The 25,011-nt window shown below is 36.9% G+C and overlaps 1 protein-coding gene across 5 annotated transcripts in view; it reads right to left on the bottom strand.

Annotated features, from left to right (window-relative positions):
• Positions 1-1,567: 1,567 nt before the first annotated feature.
• The window catches only part of MICU3 (mitochondrial calcium uptake 3), a 79,485-nt gene continuing 56,041 nt past the window's right edge, over positions 1,568-25,011 (bottom strand). For 2 of the 5 annotated variants that reach the window (XR_013545817.1, XR_012087652.2), the window contains 7 exons: positions 24,054-24,154; positions 23,187-23,358; positions 18,990-19,098; positions 12,443-12,600; positions 11,520-11,562; positions 8,515-8,593; positions 1,568-6,453 (listed from right to left, as the gene is read on the bottom strand). Coding sequence is in view for 3 of the 5 variants with exons in the window: in XM_073001316.2 (XP_072857417.2) it covers positions 8,522-8,593; positions 12,443-12,600; positions 18,990-19,098; positions 23,187-23,358; positions 24,054-24,154 (612 nt within the window). In the remaining 2 variants the exon portion in view is untranslated. The remainder of the gene's footprint in view (positions 6,454-8,514; positions 8,594-11,519; positions 11,563-12,442; positions 12,601-18,989; positions 19,099-23,186; positions 23,359-24,053; positions 24,155-25,011) is intronic. The other 3 variants (XM_073001316.2, XM_020789638.3, XM_073001317.2) reach the window with 2 other exon arrangements.

Consider the following 25,011-nt stretch of genomic DNA (forward strand, 5'->3'; position numbering starts at 1 on the left):
TATTGTTAAATTGAAAGAGGAAGGCTTCCTTTCATTCATTCCCAGCATTCATACACACTGGAGACAAACCAAAGTAATGCAATCCTACCTGGACCAAAAAAGTAGAAGCCCTTGGACAGGGGCTAGAAAGATGTGGATAGGAATATTCTGTGGCTGAGCTGGTGCACTCTAGCAAAGATGTCATGTGAGCACCATCTTTAGCACATCAGCTCATTCCTGCAATGGTCCAAACAGTGGACTAAGCATCAGTCTGATCACATCCATATATTCTATGCATAGCATTGAGAAGTGCTTTAATGTTAAGTACTAGACACTTTAGTGCTGGTGCCACTTGTTGTTTTTTTTTTGTGGATGTTACAAAATGGGTATGCAGCAGAAGTGGTCAGAAGATAGAGGTTCCCCTTGACAAATTGTCCAGTCATGTCTGACTCTAGGGCGTGGTGCTCATCCCTGTTTCCAAGCCATAGAGCAAGCATTTGTCTGTAGACAGTTTCCGTGGCCACGTGGCCAGCGTGACTAGACATGGAATGCTGTTACCTTCCCACCGTGGTGGTACCAATTTATCTACTTGCATTTACATGCTTTCAAACTGCTAGGTTGGCAGGAGCTGAGACAAGCAATGGGAGCTCACTCCCAATGCATGGATTCGATCTTATGACTGCTGGTCTTCCAGCCTTGCAGCACAGCGGCTTAGAAACACAGTCACAAAATGTCTGACAGTGCACAGACATTCTTGATGGTATGGAAAAAATACGGAACATAAAACTAGCATCTATTGTCATACAAAGCAAATGTGCCCATTTAAGAGTATAGATTAACAGCAAATGATAATAATTGACTGAGAAGAAAATAAGATTGCAATTAGTCTCTTTAGTATTTTTAAAAGAAAAGAATAGAAAGAAGAATGGTTCTACTGGAAATAATTCAAGAACCAATCTTGCTGTGTCCTGTTTCTAAAAGCAAAGTGTGTTGCATCAATGTTTCTGTCAAGGGTGAGGAATTTAATACCTCTCACTGGTCCTCACTGCTGACTATTCTTGATGAGGACAGTGGAAGCTGCAATCTAATATCTGGAAGGTCACAAGTTGCCCAACCCCTGTCTATGTGAAATTGATTTTGCAATGCAAGGGGATACTGGATGTGGTGACCATTCAGTCATGTCATCTTCTGTATCCTTAAAACATTTTACTTCAATATTCTTGCTGCAAATTGCTGACCCAAGTTATCAGAACTGAATCTGTTTTAGCATTTTTCATTTATGAATAATGTTAAAGCAGTGCGAAGCTGTTGTAAATTATGGGTATAATATTGCACACAGTTATGTACCCTGTAATTCCACTGATTTTAGCGAACTTGATTCAGAAGAATCTGCTCTGTAAGCAACATGTAGGAAAATGTCACCAATTCCTCTTCCTCTGCAGTATATTGAGTTCACTGAAAAGGTGATGGGCCGCAACAGCTTTCAGTGCTGATGGGCCGTTGTATCTTCACAACTCTTAAAAGCCAGTTTTCAGAGAGTATAAGCAGTTGCTAATCTGAAAGGAACTCAATGATTCTAATTCAATCATAAAGGCAAAGTATTTTTTATATAAGTACTAGAATTTCTGGATTAAAGCCAATGCCAAACTTCAATATTTGTACATTACTTCTTTTCTACTGAAATTATTAGGTTACTTCACCATTCTCACTTAATACTGATATACCTTCCTAGAACAAATAGGAAAATCTGAAGATTCTCTGTGCATAATCAAATAGTATACTTCTCCCTTTCCCCTCTTGCTATATTTCATGAGTTGGCTGTTACCCTATGACTGTACACACATTCATGCACTCCCAAAGTAGCAGTGACGAAAGGAGTGTGATTCACTGGCTGAGATCCTGTTGCTTATCCTAATAAGTCGCAACTAGAGTAGGCTCAATGAATCAATGGCACTTATGGAGGAGTTGTCTCACCAAATCCCCACTGATTTAATGGGCCTACTCTGGCCCCTCACACAGAGCAAGGCAACAAAGAAAACAACTTACTTAGTCGCAACTTAATTTGCTAAGCAACAGAATTTCAGCCACTGTGTAGCTGGATCTAATATTATACAGGTGAAGAGAGTGCTGCACATTTCACTCCATATAAAGAAACTGTCAAGTACAGTAAACGGATTGTAGAATAGCTATGTAAAGAAAGCTGTGTTCTGCCAGGATCTACTATGCAGACTTTAAAAACTATATACTATATTTATTACAAAGTCACAAAAAATCAGCATTTGGTTTGCAGTTTTATAATAGTTCAGTGCTTGATTTCCCATTAATCACCTCATAACTGAGTGTGTTAAATACATGGCACTGAGATTTATCTTCACAATGTTCTGTAACTAGCTATGACTAGTATGCAGGTACGTACTTCCACAGCTACAAAAACTGAAAATAAGCTAGGAAACAATTTAAAGTTGTTTAGCGCTCTATGCTAGTTATCTAAATTGACATTGCATCAGTATACTATGCCATGCATTACATGACTAAAGTATATTCAGGAAAATTATTCATTTGTCTAAAGTAAGATATTGAATAGTAAATCTGGTCAAGTCTAAGAAGCCTAGTAAGTGATGAGGGATGTTGCAGTCCAACATCATGTCAAGAATTGCCTGCCCGTGGATTTTAAGAAAACATTTAACCTTGGATCCAGTCTTTCCTTATGGCAAGCTGAAGATGCTTTTCCTCATGCAGGAAAAGATCTCCTTGATTCTCTTCCTCTTAAACCATAGTGTCCTATGATGCTCAGAAGGAGCTTCGGGCACATACAGCTTTGAGGCTGCAACAAGGAGAGCATATAAAAGTCCAATTTTGCACCTGGTACTCTACTCACTCTTGTTACGATCAAAGCTATTATGTCAGGGAGCTATTATTATACAGCTATTATTTATACAGCATGGAATGAATAAAATAGGCTAGGAAACACATTTCTATTTCCAATACTACTCACAATTACATAGTCTAAAATTAGCACACCTAGATTAACATATTTAAAATTATACTGTATAAGCAATATTACTACCATCAAACAAGGGTAGGGTAATCTCCAGAGGTTTGGGTGCCACACATGATTATCTTTTGGCTTAATTATTAAACCAAAGAGCTAAATTTGATTTAGTTCAAAAACTGTTAAGAGAAACATCAAGATCCAAACAACACTTCAGCTTAAGGGATCTGTGAACCACATTGTTTTTTTAAAAAGCAGGCAGGTGAACACTTTCTCTTCAGGCAAGCTTTCCCTCAGTTGATTGGCTGCCTGAGTGGGATTTTCAAATGGATTGCTACGTCTTATTGCTCAGAATGTGTGATTTTGGTGTTGCTTTTGTTTACCATTTTATGTGGTATTTGCGTGATCCTTTTTAGTATTTGTATACTTACTCTTTTTAGCTTTAAATACTGTATTTTAATGATGAGAGCTGCCTTAGGACCTTTTTAAAGAGAAAGGCAAGGTAAATAAATAAATAAATAAATAAATAAATAAATAAATAAATAAATAAATAAATCAATCAATCAATCAATCAATCAATCAATCAATCACAAGTGTATAATATAATGTTATCAATAATTTAAACAATTTGAATTTCCACTTAATCTGTAGTGCAAGAGTTTGTTTTGTTATAGTGGCTAAAATCCTGTTGTGCAACTTTACACCATGCAATGATGAAGACATCATCAGCTACAGCTGCTTTTGGCATTTAAATGTTTCTCATCTGCCCAAAGGTTCCAAGACTCCCTTCTTCTTTTTAGCTTATTTATTTAAAATATTTATACTGCACCCTTCTCCTCAAGAGGACCTAAGCTGGCTTCCAATAATAAAAACAATATAAAAAATGTAAAAACAATATCAAGCCAAACCCAAAGCCGCTGTTAGGCAGTCAGCTTCTAAGAAAAAAGTCTGCCTGAAAAGAAAGGCCTTTGCCCTGTTTGTAGAATGACAGCAGAGGGAGCCAGTCTGGCCTTCTGTGGGAGGGAGTTCCACATCTTGGGAGCAGTGAGGGTGAAGGCCCTTTCTTTTGTATGTGCCATTTGCCAACTATGAGGGTGGCAGGACTGAGACAAAGGCCTCCCTGACCATTTTAAAACCTGGACAGGCTCATAAAGGGAGATACAGTCTTTCAGATAACTCACATCCAAGTTGTTGATGGCTTTATAGGTCAAAACTAGCACTTTGAATTTTGGACCTGGTGATGTTTCCAAACAGTTTGCAAAGGCAGCTGTGTATAGAGTGCATTAGGATGTAATCAAGGCATGTATCACCCAGGCCAGTGAATGGGCGCAGTGGGCACACTAATTTTAACTGTGCAAATATACTTCTGGACACCAGTAAGAGCTGGATATCCAGGTTCAAGGATGAATCCAGAAGCACACCCAAGCTGTAAACCTATGTTTGCAAGAGGAACATACTGTAACCCCATTTGGCATAGACTGAAATTCTGTTTGCTGATCTGCTTTTTGACTGACCAGGGCCACCTCTGTCTTGTCTAGATTAAGCTTCAATTAACATCCCTTAAGACAGGGGTGTCCAACCTTTCACCTTCCCTGGGCCACATTAGAAGATGAAAATTTGGTTTGGGCTGCACATAAATTTGGTTTGGGCCGCATGGGGGGGGCAGCCCTAGCCATCCTCCGCAGCCCCGCTCCAAGTGTGCTTACTGGCAGCTGCGATCTCAGACAGCAGAGGCTGCCAGCTTCAACTCCGGCAGCATTATGGGGCCAGGAGGGGGTCCACCTATTGACGGGGATGGCGCAATACAGTCACACAGCTCCCCTCCCCTCCCGCTCCTTCCTTCCTTCCCTCCCCCCCCACTGTTGTGACGTGCCCCAGCCACATTCCAGCCGCAAGTGCCAGCAGTGTAACTTGAAACTTTGGAATTTCTTTAAAAATAAAAAATTGCACTGGGCCGCATTATGAGCCGACCTGGGCCACATGCGGTCCTCGGGCCGCAGGTTGGACAAGCCTGCCTTAAGACTTCTTTTACCCTGTTAAAGCCTTCGTGGGGGCATGGAAGGAAGTCTTTGATGTTTAAAAATTGCAACTGCTGGTCCCAGTTGCACTGTTAGTATTGAAGGTGGCAATTTTCAAACATTAATTACTTCCTATCTGTCCTGTGGCCCCCAAAGGCTTATCCAGGCCTGAAGGGATGCCAAGTGAGTCTCAGAACCTTTGTCTGTGTGTGTGTGGAATCAGAATTTTTTAATTCCTGAAAAACAGCTGTCACTTCTGATACCATCGATCTTAAACAGGTTAAAGGTAACAGCAGCATTCCAGCTAGTATTTCACAGCAACCTAAATGCAGATTTATAATTTCTAGCTATCTAACTGTCTTCTGCTTCAAAATGAATTTCATTTCACACTGCTATTTAAAAACATGTTCACATTATAATATGAAATGAAAATATTTCTTCTATACATGTTTTTAAAGGCACATTTATCGACATAACACACATACAAAGAAAATGGAATGGCATTTAAGAACAAAATAAATACAACAGATCTTTTAAAAATTACTAAAATGAGTTCACATTTTTGTGGACATTTGTGATTAAAGTAAAACAGCCCCAAGTTTGGGTGCTATGGGAATCTGTTCCTGCTAGAAAAAAGAATGTATAAGTTTTTGAGCATTTATATTGTGCATTTCTATATGTGTAGTTTCCTTCACTGATCAAATGTCTAAACTTTGCATGTGAAACTTTGTCAAAATTATTAGAATTACATGATTCTACTTTTGCAGAGCTGTACTGCTCTGTCCATATCAAAAAAGGAATCTATGGAATTTCTATATTTTCAGCAGTGAGAGCTGCTGCATGAATGGTTTTATCTTGTTTATTTTAATGTGCGTCCCTAAGGGACTTGAAAAGATAAAACCAGATTACCGTATTAAATAATAACAACATTGGTTTGGGAGGGGGCAAAAGGTTTTTTAAAAATATATTCTATGGCTGCAGTTCTAGGCATATTCAATTTAGAGGAAGGCTCATCAAATCCACTGTAACTTATTTCTGAGAAAACATGCATACAAATTCTCTACATTGATTTGAAAATAATTTCTAATCATTAAAGAACATCCTTGCAACAATTCGCATGAACGGGAAAGGAGAAGAAGATTAAGAATTATTTATAGATAGCTCTCATGCTACTGACAGTCCTCCTAATGGGATCACAGTCCAAGTTGCTATGAATGGAAGATATTTCACTCAGTTCTTGGTTTGCTGATTTCTGCATTCAGTTTGCAAAGATAAAAATAGAGTGGTGGTGGGGGGGAGTGGAGAAAGAAGAGCAAATTTTAATGATGACCAAATGTGGACATGTCTTGTTATTTATCTCAGTATATCACAATTCCGATATTGCTTCCAAAGTTCTGTGAAGTCTTTTCCTAGCACAGTCATCACGCAAAAATGGAGTTTTTTCAACCCATATTTTCGCTTTCCCTGTTAACAAATTAACATATATTAAAGACATATTAAAGACAAGCTATCTATAAAATATAAAGCAAAACAAGAAAATCTCTACAGATTACAAAAGCTAGATAAATGTCAGCTATCACCATTACCATGCAAGATTAAAACAAACAAACTCAACTTATGTGGCTGCATCCGATCTGAAAGACATGGGAAGTCTTTCTGCCTAATGTAGTATGTAACTAAAAATTCAAAGTGAGAATATAATTTTTTCTCAAAGGATTTCATGGCCGGGATCCTATGGTTGTTGTAGGTTTTTTGGGCTGTTTGGCTGTGTTCTGAAGGTTTCTCTTCCTAATGTTTTGCCTGTCTCTGTGGCTGGCATCTTCAGAGGACAGGAGTTAGACCTCTGTCTGTGTTCTGGTGTAATATGTCAGATAGTTGAATAGCTGTGGGGTCTGCTTTTTGTACTGTTCAGGACACTGGGTGATTATGGTGATCAGGATGTTTTTTGTTGTGTGTATTGTAGTGATAAGGGGGGAGAGATGATCTGTCACTGTGATTGATGGGTGCCATTAGCTATCTTTTGTGTGCAGTGATCACGGGTCCTTGTGGCTGGGTAGAGTTTGTTGACCATTTGCAGGCTATATTTTTCAGTGCTGGGAGCCAGGCTTTGGTGAGTTTTAGACGTTCTTTTTTGTTGAAGCTCTGTTGGTGTTTGTGGATTTCAATGGCTTCCCCGTGTAGTCTAACATAATGATTGCTGGTGTTGTCCAGTACTTCTGTGTTTTGAAATAGAATTTTATGTCCAGCTTGTTTTAGGGCATGTTCAGCTACAGCCATTTTTTCAGTTGTTTTAGTCTGCAGTGTCTCTCATGTTCTTTGATTCTGGTGTGGATGCTGCATTTTGTAGTCCCGATATATACCTGGCCACAACTGCAAGGTATCCGGTATATTCCTGCAGTGGTGAGGGCATCCCTTTTGTCCTTTGCTGATCGTAACATTTGTTGTATTTTTGTGGTGGGCATGAATATTGTTTGAGAAATGTTAGGAAGAGAAACCTTCAGAACATGGCCAAACAGTCTGAAAAACCTACAACAATCAATATAATTTTTGTTTCTAATATTTTTATTAAAATATCACCATAGTCTTAAGTTTTAATAAAACATATAAATATTAACATAGGAAAAATAAAATTATTGGCCTAAGTCTAATTCTAGGGTGTGACTATACAGGGAGAGACCCAGTTTGCTTCTAAGCTTTTAAAACTGGACCCCTGCTGGTTTTTGCAGGTGCTATCATCGTAGCCATCCACACAAATATGATAAATTGTGGTGTTGCAGAAGTCCACAGGGGCAGAGGTAGAAAACTGTAACTGTGAGGAAAAAAGCCATCTTTGAGAAAATCTATAATTTTCACATGGGCCACCATTTCCTTATCTTCTTTTTATTTTTTTCATTTTTTCTGAAGTGACATAGCACTTGCCTGGTATAGAGCTATCTTTGGCAAGCATAATTTATAAAAATAGAAAATGTGTTTGGTGGAGGGGATACAAAAGGCATTCAGTTGAGAGGAATTGATGTAATAGGGCTCTCACTGACAACTCTGTGCAACTGTCTCTTTTCATGAAATCAAGTGATCACACATGCCAGAAAGCGGAAAAAGTGATGTCAGCTGAATTGGAGCACAAGAAATGACTGCCTGCTGAATGAACAAAAAGAGATGATTCCCAGTGAAAAGAACTGGGCTTCCTTGTGTTCAGACTTAGACCATGCAATCACTGTTTTTCCCCTTTGATTTTATCTGTGCCAAATCTGATGCAAAACTGTTTACTTTTGTGCAGGAGCAATCAATCAATCAATCAATCAATCCCACAGCAATTGCTAGTTCCCCCCACCCCCAGTAGGTTGTCTCGGTGTGTTCAGACACCCCCTTTTTGTCCGAAATGAGACAAATATATGTTAGGTCCCTTCAATAAATGAATATAGCTAAAAAACAATAAATTCTATTGTTTACTAGTTATCAGTTGAAAAGGCAGCCATGAGACCTGCTTAGCAGAAATCATAGAAGTGCCATACAGAAGAAACATACCATAGTTTTATCTGCTGCTGTTAAGTTCCTTCCTCACACAGGATTTGAAAGTTGTGTATTTCTGCAATCTTTTATAGCCCTAAGGAGTAGAAGACAAAGAAGTGTACAGTGCATGAAAGCAGTGAGACAGGAACATTTGGAAGAATAACGTGAAGATACATGAGAATTTGGGGTTTTAGCCGTAGTATGGAAAGCTGAGCAAATCTAATGTTCATGCATCAATGATGCAATTATTTATTCCACTGTAGTGAAAACAATAATAATTTTGATAAATATCTATATTAGACATTTATTTTTATAATAAAATATCTGAAATCTCTTTTTTAAATATTTCACTGCCTGCTTTATTGTGACTTATTTATAGTTATTAGAGATGGGCATGAACCTTGGTTTGGAGGTTCATGCTGGTTCACATGCACACCACCACAGGTGCCCTGAATTCCCTTTCCTCACTTCCCCAGCTGGATTCCTCACATCACCAGCCAGTGTGAAAATTTCTCCTCCTCTTTGGCTGTTCAACCAGTCTCTTGCAGGAGCATGGATTTCCCTGCCCCATCTCCTTAGCTGATCACCCACTCAGACAAGGAGGCGGGACAGGCAAACCCTCGCTCTTGCTGGAGACTGGTCGAACAGCCAAAGAGGAGGAGGAGAGCAGCGCACTCTAAATAATGAATGGACAATTGGCTGGGGAGGCAGCCAACTGATGCGAACCAAACCAGCATGAACCTCCCAACCAAGATTCGTGCTCATCTCTATTTACTAACATCCATACTCAATATGAAGACAAGGGTACTGCTGTTACTAGACAATTAAAAGATAGTAACAATAAATAAATAGATGTCAACTCTGCATGGCATGGGTCTCCGTTTTAGTGACCAAATAAAGGTATCCCCTACCCTTGCCTTTGGATTGTATATACAAAGACTACGTGGCTTTTCTCTTTTTTATCCATACTCAGTTATCTGGCAATACAGTGACTGTCCACACGATGGCAGTTAAACATTGCATAGGCATCCTTCAGTCTCAAGAGACTATGGTAACATGCTCTGAATCGAGGAGTGTCCTCTCCAGAGCATGAAGCCCGGGTAGGTTAATATGGAGGATAGGCTGTTACCCAAGCAGCAGATCCCCCCTCTCCACATTGCTGAAATGATCCAATGGAAAGGCAAGAGCCAATACAACTGGTTCCAGCAATGTCGCAGGAGTTGGCAGAACGACACATGCTGCCTTCGGGACTCCAGCTCCGGATTTTGCCTCGAGGTTAACTCCTGAAGCCTTTTCCATGAATGGATATAGCCACAAGGCAGTGGAGGTTTGAAATCGGAGTTTTCCTTCTCCTAGATGGGCTGCCTTCCATGGCTGACGAGCCCCACCTACCCGGCCTGCTCTTTAATAGTGCAAAAGTATGATCTGATCCTTAAAACTTTCCTGACTCCCCGGCTTATGCAAATCTAATTGGCTTTCCTATTTACCATATTAAGGCCAGATACAAAATTTGAGAATTTTGCACAGGCCATGTGCTCAGGAGACAAAAGGAAATCCCAGGAAAAAAAAAAAACTCAGCATGGCATCCATGCAAACAGACCTGGCCTTCGCCCTCAGCCCAGCTTCCTAGGGAAAAGGGTCCTGGGTCCTGGGAAACGCTCTTATAAAGCAGGAAGTCCCACCCCTAGGCCCCACCCCCAGGCCATGTGCTCAGGAGACAAAAGGAAATCCCAGGAAAAAAAACAACTCAGCATGGCATCCATGCAAACAGACCTGGCCTTCGCCCTCAGCCCAGCTTCCTAGGGAAAAGGGTCCTGGGTCCTGGGAAACGCTCTTATAAAGCAGGAAGTCCCACCCCTAGGCCCCACCCCCAGGCCATGTGCTCAGGAGACAAAAGGAAATCCCAGGAAAAAAAAACTCAGCATGGCATCCATGCAAACAGACCTGGCCTTCGCCCTCAGCCCAGCTTCCTAGGGAAAAGGGCAGTTAAACATACCGGATGAAATAATGGGAAAATTGTTTAAATTTTAAAAGCACACTATTAGTATTTGCAAATGACAAATTAATATTTAGAAATATGGAAAACATCTGGGTTTCTTTAGAGTAATTCTACAGGCAGATGAAAAAGCATATTCTAATCCTCCACTAGCTATAAAGCCAAGAACAAATTTCAGATTTGAAAAATATTTGGACCACAAGGAAGAAATGAATTTTGTCACCATACTTGAAAGAAGCTGAATATTACAAATATAGGTGGATTACCAATTTAAATGCTAAGAGAGTCTGAATCAGAGATAGGTCAAGTAAGTAGATGGTGAGAATCGGTGTATCCATGAGACACAGAGAAAAATAGAAGAACCAGCTGATGGAGAAAGGGGTCATCAAATCCCATAATTCAGTAGGAGATGACCTTTGCATAGTATCATTTGGCACTGAGGAGAAGCTTTTATAGCTACTCTCCTCATCAGCTGATACACTCAGGAGATGCAAGGAAGGACAAGAGAATCAAAGACAACGGGAAGCTGTTGGGAAAGGGAAAGGCGGCAGGCTGATTAGCTGTTAAAACTGAACAAATCCATCAAAGTTGTTCAATGGTTTGATTGAAAGTACCAAATAACCCAACTGATTTGTTAGCTATGCATATGCAAGCTTGTTCATCCCAACAATTAACTTAATATCTTTACATCAGATAATCTATTTCATGCTTTAAATTAAACATCTGAATTACTGTATTTTTGATGTTTTAGATGACTGCATGTAATTTAAAACTGTACTTTTACGCAATTATACTATAGTAGATACAGAATTATCTAAAATATTTTTGTGACAAAATTAATTTCCACTGAACTACTTAGCAAATCTAGTATCAGCAGAAAGCAGTAAGGGCTACAAATCAAACCTCTAAATCTAACGGATATGCTGTGGCATACAAACACTTCTAAATAGCAACTTCCCAGTCTATAAATTTTAATGAAATATTACATCTGCTAGAACCACTAGATAATGAACTGAGGACCTACTGCGTCAACGGCAAAGTGGACTGGACTGCATCTGTAGGCATCACTATAGAAGAAAAGAATCCAGTTCTATAGGAGTGGTACAACTAACATACATGGACATAGCTCTAAACATGGTCAAGAACAACTGGGAATTAAAATTATTTTAGAAATAATCTTAGTTAATTCTTGTTGTAGTTTTAGAAGTGGTAGCCTTGTTAGTCTGTGCAAGCATATCAAGCAAAAACAAAGTAAAAGAAAAAATAAAGAAAATAAAAATAAAGAAGACAAAATGTTTTGGGACCTTAAAGACTAACTGTTATATTTTAAGGTGAGCTTTTGTGGATTAAATACATTTCCTCAGATATAAGAGTGAGATTACATGGAAAATGTTAATACATATGACAACAATATTCTTTTTGTTGTAGTTCTTGTAATTGATAGTACTAATAAGCCAAGAAGGAAAATTACAAAACCACATTTATGAGGCACAATTTTGTATATTCTTTAGAGTTGAAAATAGGATATTAATTTATCTGTGAAGATTTTCACCCATCCAGGTGTGGTTATGTGGAAGTTGAGTCATGGCAAGTGGACTTCTTTCTTGTTACGTTGGAAAGTTTCACTACTCATCTATGTAGCTTCTTCAGTCTGAGAAGAGTTGGTAGGACACATGTGGTATATACATCAGGATATATCAGGGATCTCCTTCCAACTCTCCTTAGACTGAAGAAGCTGCTTGGATGAGTTTCAACCTAAAAAGAAAGAAATCCAGTTGCCATGACTGAACTTGCAGGACATTAATTGTTAAATAAAATAAATACATAAAATAATTTTGAATCAGTTATGAAAACAGCAGTGCTAAAGTTGTTTATACGATATTTACATTATCAGGCACAACTGAAGCACAAATCTTTTATGATTAAAGAGATAATTAACATTCTTACCCTGAATCCTCGGTGCAATCTGTCTTTCATAATGCCAATAAATTCTTTGTAGCTCAGCTGGTCATCTTTGTCTACATCAAAAATCTTGAAGACTGTGTTCACTAAATGTGCTGAAAGTTTCAAACCTGTAGCTACATACACGGCTCGCTTAAATTCATCTAAAGAAACAAGGCAAATAAGCATACTGCACTGAACAATCACATAACATGTAAATTATTCTGAAAAGAAGTGCACTTTAATACAAAGGATAAATACACCATGCAGCTCAGGTTACTGCTGAAGAATCCATGGGACAAGATCTAAAGAGCTATTGAATAGAAGAAAAAAATATTGGGTTCAGAACTTATGTTTTATAAACAGTTTGCTTTTTTTAAACAGTAAGGAAAAATTAATGATGATAAACCTTTTCCTCCTGACTTACAGTCTATCAATACAGAAATGATTTTAAGTTATGAAAGAAGGGGGGAAAGAGAAGGAACCACTTACTTACTTACTTACTTACTTACTTACTTACTTACTTACTTACTTACTTACTTACTTACTTACTTACTTACTTACTTACTTACTTACTTACTTACTTACTTACTTACTTACTTACTTACTTACTTACTTACTTACTTACTTATTCATTCAACTTGAATGCCACCCACACTCTGCAAGAGTCTCTGGGCGGCTTCTAACATCAATTAAAACAATTTAATGAAAACGAACACACTAAAAACCAATACAGTTAAAAGAAAAACAATCTACAAAAACAATCTAGATCCACGACTATCAACTAAAATTAAAATTAAAACCTTCAATTAAAAAACTTTTGGAACAGGAAGGTTTTAACCTGGCACCGAAATGTCAGTAACGTCGGTGCCAGTCAGATGTTGTTTGGGAGGGCATTCCAAAGACTAGGGGCATCTGCCGAAAAAGCCCTCCACCTACAGGCCATCCCTTTCCCCTCACTGAGGGACAGCTATTTCAGGAGGTAGCTTGCTGGCTAGATCTCATTTGCCGGGTAGTTTCATATGGAAGGATGTGGTCCTTCAGGTATCCAGGGCCCAAGCCATTTAGGGCTTTCTATGTCAAAACAAGCACTTTGAATTGAATTAAAGCAAGAAAAGTTTTTGAGGTGCTAGGGAGCAGGGAAAAGTTCATTTCTTCACTGGATTCTTTTTTTATCTAAACACAACAATTTATCTTCTCTTACATGCTTGGGTTTTCCCTCTTTCCTTTTTGTGTTCTGGAAAAAAAAACTTTTTTCTGGAACACAGAGAATATGGAACTTTTTAAATTTAAACATTTTTATGAGTTAACATTGAAATGTCAAAGCCTCACACATGCTTCTTTTATGTCACCCACCCTCCATCCATAACATTAACCATATATGTATAACATATGAGATTGACACTGCAGCACAGGGAATTTTCATGAGAATGAGTTTTCCATAACCTCTTTACATGATTCCAACTGATCTTCATTACTTCCTTTGGGAGATTTTACTTCTGTGTTGTTAGAACTGTTGATTTTTCTGTTCACAGAGAGCTAGCCTTTTCTGTATGGATTTTTAATAGCTCAAACAACAGGAGTTTTTAAACAGCTAACTGGAACACAGAATATTTTTCCACAGCTGGATTTTTATATTGTAAAGTGCTTTGAATAAATGGAGTTTCTCCTTTCTTGCTCCTTTTACTATTTTTTAAAATGGGGTTCAGACTTAATTACTTTTTCATTTAAACTATGTTCCTTAATCTCCAGATGGATTAATTTTTTATTTGGAGTTGCCTGGATTCTTTTTCGTGGATTCTTTCCAACATTCACCTGAGCCCACCAGAATCTGTCTGTGGGATCTCCATACTAAGGATCTATACGGTTTTATCTTTTCTCCCTTCAATGTCTCTAACAAAGAGACTGTTTTTAAGTACCTCAGCTGGGATGTATAGGTTAATCTAGGTTAACATACAGCTGGTGCTAGGTTTTCTGCAATAGTTCCTGCACATAAAAATGATCTTTCCTGATACTTGAATATTGTTTGAGTCATGGCTTTTAATTTCCAAGTACAGTCTAGTAAATAGTAGCTAATTCTTTTCGTGTAACACCTGCTCCATCTTGTGGTTTAACACTGAATGTTCCCATCTTTAGTCACTGCATGCATTTATGTACAGTATATGTTTTGTTAGTTGGGATATATTCTTATTATATTCTTATTAAACTTCAATATTTTTTAAAAAATATTTACTTTGGAATTACCCATGGGTCCTCCTGCTCCAATTATCTTCTAAATGGAAAAACAAAACAATTTTCCTCCATCAGAGCATATAAAAATTATCATTCTGATCATGGGCTAATGTTATCAATATTTATTTCTTAATGTTTTCCCTTTTTCTCTGAGTGGTATGATATTTGAGGGTTTCAATTTACTTTGGACAAAGGTCACAGAGACTACAATAGATAGTCAAAATCACTGTCCCAAATTAGATCTCCAGAGAGGCAATTAACATCACAAATATTCTTGGACTGCAGAGAAAAAAACCCTCTCTGATCGGACTATCCTCTCCTTTAATCTGCCTCTCCCATCTTAAACATCTTTTCACAAATAGGTCTAGACAGCTCAGTGGTTTAGGCATCTGGTTGTGGAGCCAAAGGTTGGGAGTTTGATTCCCCACTGTGCCTTCTTAGTGGAGGCTGGACTTTGTGATCCATAGAGTCCCTTCCAGCTCTGCAGTTCTAAGATGATGATGACTACATCAGTCCTGTGTAATGCCCTCTAGCCACTTTTCTGATTGCTTTTTTCATAGAACATTGCAGAGAGGTCCCACATTAAACAATCACAGGGACAATGCCATCTTTGCTGCTTTTAATGCTGCAATCCTATATATTTCTATTCTATACTGCACAATCCTGCAGTTAGACTACAATGGTACATATTGTTAATGTTACACATTTACAAGTGCTGAATTACTTTTATGGAGCAATCAATTTCTGAATATTGGGGAAAGCCTTTTTCATGAGCAATATGGAATAACTGGATAATTTTCATTTTGGATCAATTAATTTATTTTTTAAGCTTTTATTGTAGTCTCTTTTAAATGAAGTAAGCCATCTTGGGTCCTTTTTAGGAGAAAGGTGTGATATAAATATTTAAAATAAATAAAAAAATAAATTACTTATGACAAAACATTTCTTTATTTGTTAGGTTGAGGATTAGAAATAATTTGTGAGTTGTTGCACTGACTGGAAATATTCTAACTCTTCAGTGTTTTCTACATTTTTGGAAATGTTTATTGGATCTCTATGGAAAAAGAAACTGTTTCCAGATATTTGCTGTTTAATAATACCTAGATATTACAAATGAAGGGAACATATAATTGAATTGCTTTTACCTAATCTGTGGTCTTAGTTTCTAAATGTGTAACATTTGCATATCTTAAGCTTAGCTTATGGAGCAAAAGCTATGTTCTGTGTACACTGTGTACACAATGCTTTTTCAGTATAAATTAAAATTGGCTATTTCTGGTTTTGCAGTACAATTGATATGTCTTTCAAATCATGATCTGGTTGTGTCCCGTTATAGCTGCTTTTTGGATGGTGGTTATTAGACATGTATTGGAGCCATCTTTGAAATTTGCAGACACAGATGTTCTCTCAAATTCTCTATGTATGTCTTGGAAACTAGATGGGAATGGATTCTATGTGTCCTTATTGAGGCTTAAAGACTGCTACGGCAACATCAGAAAGATATACATTCATCTATTATTCAAAGGATTGAGGGCTTTACAATGTTTTCAACATTTGAGTGTGTGACATAGAGAGGACAACTTTGTATGGAGACTTATCTGGATATTTGGCCATCTATATACTTCAGTTAATGCACAGATTTTTCCCCCTATTTTCTGTTTTTGTGTGTGTGTATGTTTTTCTATAGGGACTGGTTTAGCTTTTCTGTTACTTTTTGGAAGTGTGTGTTTGTCCTTTTATTATTTATGTGTAAGTATAAAATTAAATTCTACTCAAAAGTAAATTCCACTGAATTCCATGTACCTATAAAACAACTAATTTAAAAACAGGTTATACCTTCTTATACCTTATCAAGGATTTGAATAATAGTGTATATTTAAAAAGTTATCTTTTAAAAGTTTATCTAAAATTAGAGTATCCTAGAATTTCAAATAAAGAGGACCACTGTATATTGCCAAAACCATTTTCAATGTCTAAAAAGTTTTGGTGCTTTCTCAGTTGTTGTGGTTTAGTTGTTAAGTCATGTCAGACTCTTCGTGACTCCATGGACCAGAGCATGCCAGGCCCATCCTGTCTTCCACTGCCTCCCGGAGTTTGGTCAAATTCATGTTGGTAGCTTCGATGACACTCTCAGTACCAGTCGCATAATCTAAAATATGTAAATATTTTCATGATATTTGACTTCTAGTGACATAATTAAACATGAAAAGTCATGAATTATCAATGAGCTCTCATCCTGTGACTTAAGCTAGATCTCTGTAAGTGGAAGAAAATTTAGACTAGGGTTTTGCTTTAGATACCAGAACTTTTTATTTTCAGGTAGATTATTAGTGACAACAAGGCAGGAGATCGTGAATGTGAACACTGGGGGAAATGGGAGGAACAAATGAGAACAATTAAATTTCATTAGAAGCTTGCAATCAGATAACAAAGTTTACTGGGGGGGATTTATACCAGCTGCTATCCAAGTTTTTAAGCTCTATTATTATTATTATTATTATTATTATTATTATTATTATTATTATTATTATTATTATTATTATTATTATTATTATTATTATTATTATTATTATTATTATTATCATCATCATCATCATCATCATCATCATCATCATCATCATCATCATCATCATCATCGAGTGAAAGTTACAACAGTAACAACAACAATAATAATTTATTCTTAATTTGTTTATTTATTTTTTCATCTTATTTTGTGTTAAAAAATAAAAATAAAGAGATTTGAGAAGACTGGAATTTTTTAAACAAAGCTTTTCTTGTGGAAAACCTGATGCGGCCCAGCCTCACCCAGACTCTGCCTCCAGCGGCCCTCAGGTAAACTGAGTTAGAAACCCCTGGCCTAAACTATAATTTCTCCCAAAGTGCTAGGTATTTGGAGAATTTGATTATCCCAAAATATAAGCACGTCTTCTCAAGAGCCCGATTTAACTGTCTCCAATCTGCAATTTTTAATGGGCGATATTCTGGCACCCCTTACGAAAAAGATTGTGTCCTTTGTAAGGATAGAGAAACTGAAACTTTGAAGCATGTCCTTTTTGAGTGTAATTTTTACAGAAATGAGCATATCAAATTCTTCAAGTCCATAATGAATGCCTTCCCAGGCAGGACTCTGATTTGGCATATAAATTATTCATTAAGAGACACAAATAAGATAAACACTGAATCAGTGGCCAAATTCCTTCTCTCTGCTCAAAGAATACGAAAGACAATCTTGACCTCTACCTAACCCCGTCATAAAAAACAATGTATGGGTAATCTATTTTATTAATTTATACTGTTTTAGCTATCTTGAAATGTTTTAATTGCTTCCATTTATTTTAAATATTACATGTATATACCCTATTGGGTCTGAGATAGCAAATAAAGATTGATTGATTGAATCAGATAACACAGGTACCATGTTATTAACTAGACTCAATAGCCATGTTTAGATGCAATGTTAAACTGTGTTTTCATCTTGTCAGGAAAAAGTTTCAGGCATAGTCATGAGGAGAATGGAAACCTCTGCCTCCATTTTAAATCCACGGTTAATCTCAGCAACAGCTAACTGAAACAACTGAGGTTCTATGGCTTAAAGCTGGATTATTTCAACATATACTTAAGATCAACTATGGTTTGTTTACGTAGGTTCACATGACATGGCAAATTATTGTTAAGCTGAAACAGAAGAAAAAGTTTTCAAACCCTGCCTCACAACTATAATATGACAAAAGATGTAACCCCAATGATTGCAGTGTCTTATTCTAATTATGCTAAACCATCACAGTGTTACATCTAAACATGGCTATTCTGTGTTTATAAGAATTCTTATTAAAATGTATTATACAATTTTTATACAAGCAGTAACCAAAAGGCAGCCAAATCCTACCTTGCACATAGTTATTTTATGTATTCTGTGCTGTCATGTTGGAACTGACTTATAGTGATTCTCCCCAAGTGAGTTTCCATGGCTGAGTGGGGATTTGAACTGTTTGCCATCTCACTATTCACTACACCACACTGGGAATCACATAATTAGTAGATATTTTTTTCCACATAGTTATTAGTAGGTGAAAAAAAAACTTGAGTAGAGGTAGACATATGTTAGTCAGAAAGCCAACATGAGCACATTTTGGGTTGTTGTTTTTTGAAAGGCAGGTAGCAGAAAGGTAACTATTTACTGTATTACCAGAGAGGTTCAAATCTACTGGAAAAATAACTAAAACAATATTCAGTGGTCCCAAAATGTGAAAGGGCTGCCAAAAATAGCAGACTTCCATTAAAAAACAAAAACAAAGTAAGAATTAAATATTGATATTCTCACCTTGCCCTATTGAACGGTTTGCAAAATTATACATTTGCATTGCAATTGCAAAGTCTTCTAGATTGTTCAGAAACTGGAAGAATGATCTGAATTCATCAAATGTGATGCCCTGTTAAACAAAAGAGTGCTGGTGTTAGTATCACGGAATGAACAGTCAAGGAACTGCATTTTGAACAGAACACAAAACACAGAGCATGAATGAAGATGCTATATGTAGCTAGCTAAATGACTTCACAGTAAGGCCAGAGAATTATTATAAGCTAATTTGGGCAAACTTCAGTTCTGCAATTATTTTGAAGTATATAGTAAATTTCACTGATTTCCTTGCATTTAATCATCTATCCTTCGAGAATATCTGCAGTGTGGGGAAATCCCCAGGGAACCCTGCTTGGGGACCAGCCAAGCAGCAGTTGCATGAAAACCAGGGAGAGATCTCTGATAAATGAAGACAGACTACAGTCTTTAGTTATGATGCATGTCACCGGTGAAGAAGATGTCTGCCTGTAAAATGTCTCCAAAAATGTCTCTAAAATGTCTCTAAAATGTCTACCCTCTTCTCCGGAGGCATGTCTTTTTTTATTAAGTACCATCATTTACATAAAGAGAAGATTTAGCCAAAGAGGGTCGAGAAACTTATCTTTTCTACACATTCCACACATGCACAGAGAATCATAGAACAATGCATCTTTATACTACAATAACTTGATTATGCTAAACACCAGTGATGTATCCCTTAATAGCCACAAGATGGAACTTTAGACTAAAACTTCCCACACTGCAGATTTAAAAAACAAAACAAAAACAGTCATGTTCCTTCTGCTCCTTAACATAGTAGCTCTGAGTGAAGATAACAGAAGTGATGAGATAAATCTGCTCAACCGAAAGACAGTAAACAAATGCTTTCAAATAAAAAAAAAAAGGTTGATCAATTGATCTACCACTTTACTTCCTATCCTGTCAGCCTGGTTTAGCCACAGCAGAAGATAAGAGATCAATTTGCTGGGTTGTTTACTCCAACAAATCCATAGTTTTCCAATTTATTTTCTAGTGATGCATGATGGGTGTGGGTAAGAACTGGCAAGACTAAAATAACTGATGGGCCTAGGGAAATAGATGGGTTTGCAAATCAGCACATCCAAAGCCAGATCTTCCCTCACTATGTAACACTCTGCTCATAGATTACCATTGAGGGGAGATTTCTCATTCAGCTATACCCCTCAGCAGAAGGGCACTACATACCATCTTATTTCCTCCCTGATTAAAAGTGATGCGTTGGGACTGCACTCTTATTTGTTTCCTTCAGTTTGTTCTTTGGAGGAGACAGGGAAAAGGCATTAAGGAAGCATCCCCTACAAAGAGTCCTGTAGCAGTTAAGACTAGCAAGTTTTATGTGCCATGAGCTCCTGTGAACTCAGTGCATGTCCAGAATGGTATGAACTTAATAGCCAGTTGAGGTCAGAGAAGGACTGATATGCCATGTGGTGCAATCTTTATGTCCAAATGACATACTGACCTCAAACATCACTGTTTTTGGTATCCTGAAGTTTAGGAGGGAAAAAAGGGGATGGGTTCAGGTATAGCCGAGAAGGACAGATACCAGAAGCAGAGAAATACAAAGAGATAAGCTATGCATGGTGGTGCTAGGAGAGAAAAAGCAGCTAGTTGCTAGCCAAAAGCACACAGATATTGGTCTACCCTTTGAGCTCCCATTTGACTAGACTGAGTTTGCAGAGGGGGAGGAAGGAAGGGGGAAGCAGAGAGAAATGAGTGGGACATGCAGAAAAGGGGTGTGAGCAATCTCCCACTACCACTCCAATTTTGTCAGTAGAGACAAAAGAAAAAGATCCCCTCCTTTTGTACCTTGCATTGTCCACACATACACAGAGAAGAAAAAGAGACAGATATTGCTTGGAGGGTGTAAAGCAGATTTAAAAGAAAAGGGTATATGTGTGTCTGAACAAGAGACCCCCCCTCCTGCAACAGGATCTCTGTGTCCATGTAAAAATAAAATATTCTTAATGTTCTGCTGAAGATCCACACACATCTCTCCATTTGCACTTTGCCTTCCAGCTGCACTCACTTTTTCCACGTCTCTTCTGTACATAACAGACAAGCCCCCATGAAAAAAAAAAGATGAAAAAGGAAAAAAAACCCTCCTAGTTAGTTTTCTTAAGTGTTCAGTTTGTCAATATCTTGAAGCAGCTTGTTTATTAAGCATTTCACAATACCAGAAATGCAAACCTGAATGAGCCTTGGCAGCTTTGATAGCTGCAAACCACTATTTTAGTCCATTTCCAGTGAATGCACATGCTGGGAATGGATTAAACTAGAGTATGCCAACCCACACCAAAAAAGTAGAAGCCCTGACAGGGGCTCAAAAAGGTGCTGATAGAGGTGCCTGGGGGAAAATTGGTCCACTTGTCATGTGGACACCAAAATAGTGAACTAATCCACCCCAGCAACGCATCAAACAAGGGACAAATGACTATCTGGACATATTTTCAGTCTGTTTTTGCTACAACTTAGTTTTGCTGACTAACATGACTACCCCCCTTATTCCTGTAAACAGCATTTATTTATTTTCAGTTTTTATGCTTGATTATAACATAATGGTTCTCCATAACATCCTACTTTAATCTATAGTCGTTGAAATGATCTGTATCATAGTATGTAGCTATGCAGGACATTTTCTCAGAGCAAGTTTGGAAATAAGACTAATGGCTAAAGGATGCTTACAGCTTTTCTTTAAAAAAGTTCTTCAGCCTAAAATACCAACACTGTCAAGATGTACAGCCCTTTGAAAAGAAATCAAATATTTGTAAGTACTTAAAAAACTGTTAAACCTGAGCCTTCTACAAATAAACAAAGTAAAGTAGATCTAAAGTATCCCATGCTTGAAGGAGTGCTTGTAACATCAATCCTATTTATTTGCATTGATGCATTCAGATTCTATTAGACCTCTCTGTTGTTAAAATTTACCACTGGAAACACACTTCCTAACAAACAGATTAGTGAATGACTTTTTTTATCTAAGCAACCACGCTTAAGTTTTTGAGGACTGTCTGTTTGGGCACAGAAAAATTGCTCACTCAACTGTGACCTTCCACAAATGATCCTCCCTTAAGAATATCAGTGAACCAGGTAAAAGGTGTAAAAAAATTTTTGTTTCTCACAACCTTTTTTATTCAGGCAAGAACAGCGTCATTCATATGGTGACATTCCACTCAAAATGAATGGCTAAAACAATAAAGGTTATGTATTGTGTTTGTAAAGTAGAAATCAAAGTCCAACAAAGCTGTAAGGCTGTAAAAGGGTCACACTATCATCGGTTTTAGAAGAGGGAAACTGTGTTAGTCTGTGCTAGCATATGAGGCAAAACCCAAAGAAAAACGTATAAAAAATAAAAAAGACAAAAATCTTGTAGTACCTTAAAGACTAAATATTCTAATTTAATGTGAACTTTTGTGACCATATTGAAATGTAACACCTAGACTTTAAGGAGCACACAGTTTTTTTCTTTTTTTCAAAGATTGTCTTTGGGTTTTGCCTGATGTACTATCATGTAGTTCTTTGATATTTTCTTATACTGTATAGGTTGTGTATTAAGAGGTTAGAATTGTGTATTACAGTCTATCTTACTCAGGAAAACTATTTTAAATACTGTATCTAATTTTGCAAATTACAAAATAATCCAAAGGACATAGATGGGCAGATGGATACTACTGTAGTAATCATGTGGCACTGGAATTCTCTAAATATCCAGTGTGCAAATCAAAGCCTTAGTTGTAACAACCTATATTAAACAGACAAACTGGATACTTTATGGAACATTAGGCTAGGAAGAAGAAAGGGTATACATTTTAATCATGGTGCAGTGCTTCAGCAGATAAAAGTTCTGGTTACCCATTGTACCCTGTGGTACAGCACTGAAGGTTAAATCCATCTTATGTGAGATACCACTGGTCCTGAACTATTGACTATCACCTTTCAATCTGTGGACTCATAATCTATCCAGAATGTCCTGTGCATGAATTGCATTTTCCTTTTTTTCTGAAAGCCAGATGCTCAGTAGCTACTGTTGTACTTATGCATAATTGTTGGTGAACAAATTTAGAGTGGAATAATTGACATTTACATAAAAATAACCACATTCTATGCTAATTTTGTTGATGTTCAGATCCTTGTTTGAAAGCTTACTTGCTCTTCTGGCATGCTAGAGCGCACATTCTCCAGATAGCTTGATGTATTTTCCACATTTGTATATCTTAACAGTATATGAGCAAAGTCTTCTTCACTGATTGTGTTCATCCCATTAGAGTAGGAAAGGAATTCTATTTCAAGAACTTCAGTTTGGAGGTTATCCATAAACCTAAATTATACAAATATTAATGACAGATTTAGGAACCCATTTATGAGATGTAAAAAAAATCTCATACATTTAAATTCTAATAAACAATTAGCACTGTACTTGTAACATTGTGGAACAACATCAATTAAATACTAATTCAGATACAGAGTATTAGCAGCAGTTCAACTGTAATATTATCCAGATCAATAACTGCTTGGCAAAAGAGTTTTGTATCTGCGTACATGTAAAACAGGATGTACTATCTACGTGGTTTTTCCCTTACAAACTGTAAGCTTGAAATATTTTAAGCAAAATCATACCATATAAAATTTGTAATGGATAATGTTACATTATAGTCCTCTTTCCTTCTTCCCTAAGCAGTACAGACTGGAGTAAATTCTCATCTGGAACAAAGGCCTGAGACTACCCTTTGCACTGTCATAATCATCTGCATATTTTGGAAACTTGAGATGAAAGCAGAATAAAGTTATGAGTTTTTTCTTTGTTTTGTTTCGATGGTGTGCAAAAAATATGTTTTTCAGCTATTCAAAACAAATAATCCAAGACAGCTTTTTTTAGGTCAGAAAAGTATATCCCAAACAAACAAACAAACAAAGAAACCATGTACACATACAGATAATAATCAAAGCATGCATTATTTTTAATGTCATATATGAAAGCCTTACATATAACCAAGGCACAAAAGAAGTGCTCACCTATAGAAGTCTTCAAAGTTAAGCTCAGCCTTTCCTTTCTTTCCAAAAAAATGTATCAGCAGAGTAGTGTCAGACAGTAAATTGGTGATATCATCTGCACGCTTAAAAATACATCACCAGTTGACATAAAACTTTGGAAGTTGTAATAGTTATAATGACAAAACAAAGACTGAAAACATTTTATCAATGCATTCTGCTTAAAAATCAGAGGTGATTTTAAGACTGAGTGAATTCATGCATCAAATTAATATTAATCAAAACTGTTTATTTGCAAAAGCAATTAGTAATATATTAGGTATATAATATGCAAGTCAAGTTAAATCATGCTTCAGCTCAAACATACAACATGCCTACATGATATACCGAAGATGATTTTAAAAAGAGGGGGCTGGGAGAAATTGGCAAATGAAATAAGGTAACTAAAATAAGTTTGTAAATTCTAAAATTATTATGATGGAAATTTAAAAGATCATTGCACTGTAGTTTTCTCTCTGCTAGTTTCCTTAATGGCAAAAAGTTAAAGGAAATACTTCATTGGGGAAAATAAAATTATGGAAGCCTACCTCAAGATGTTAGTGCATTTTGTTTTTGACATTGTGCTGTTCTCTCTGCAAAAATTTGTCCATGCAAAAAAGTCAAAGATTCCACCTCCTATGAGTTAAAACCTCAAGTATGAACAGAGGAAGAGTGGAATTATAAGAAACTGCTTTACAGGAAAGAATGTAAGTGTACACATTGAGGTATTTTAATTTTTATAGCATTTAAAATAAATTGTACTATGCTGTTACTTAATATGTAATCTAACTAGTTGACTTTTGGTTTTGTATAGCTCACAAACAAGTTGCACATATCTGTTACTAAATTCTAAAGTGGTGTATGCTTACAGTGTTATAAAGGAACAGGGACTGTTTCTATTTTTGGACAAACAGCAATCAGTGCAATGCCCTCCACAAACATA

The sequence above is a fragment of the Pogona vitticeps genome, chromosome 5 (genome assembly GCF_051106095.1).
Source record: "Pogona vitticeps strain Pit_001003342236 chromosome 5, PviZW2.1, whole genome shotgun sequence".
Classification (NCBI taxonomy): Eukaryota; Metazoa; Chordata; class Lepidosauria; order Squamata; family Agamidae; genus Pogona; species Pogona vitticeps.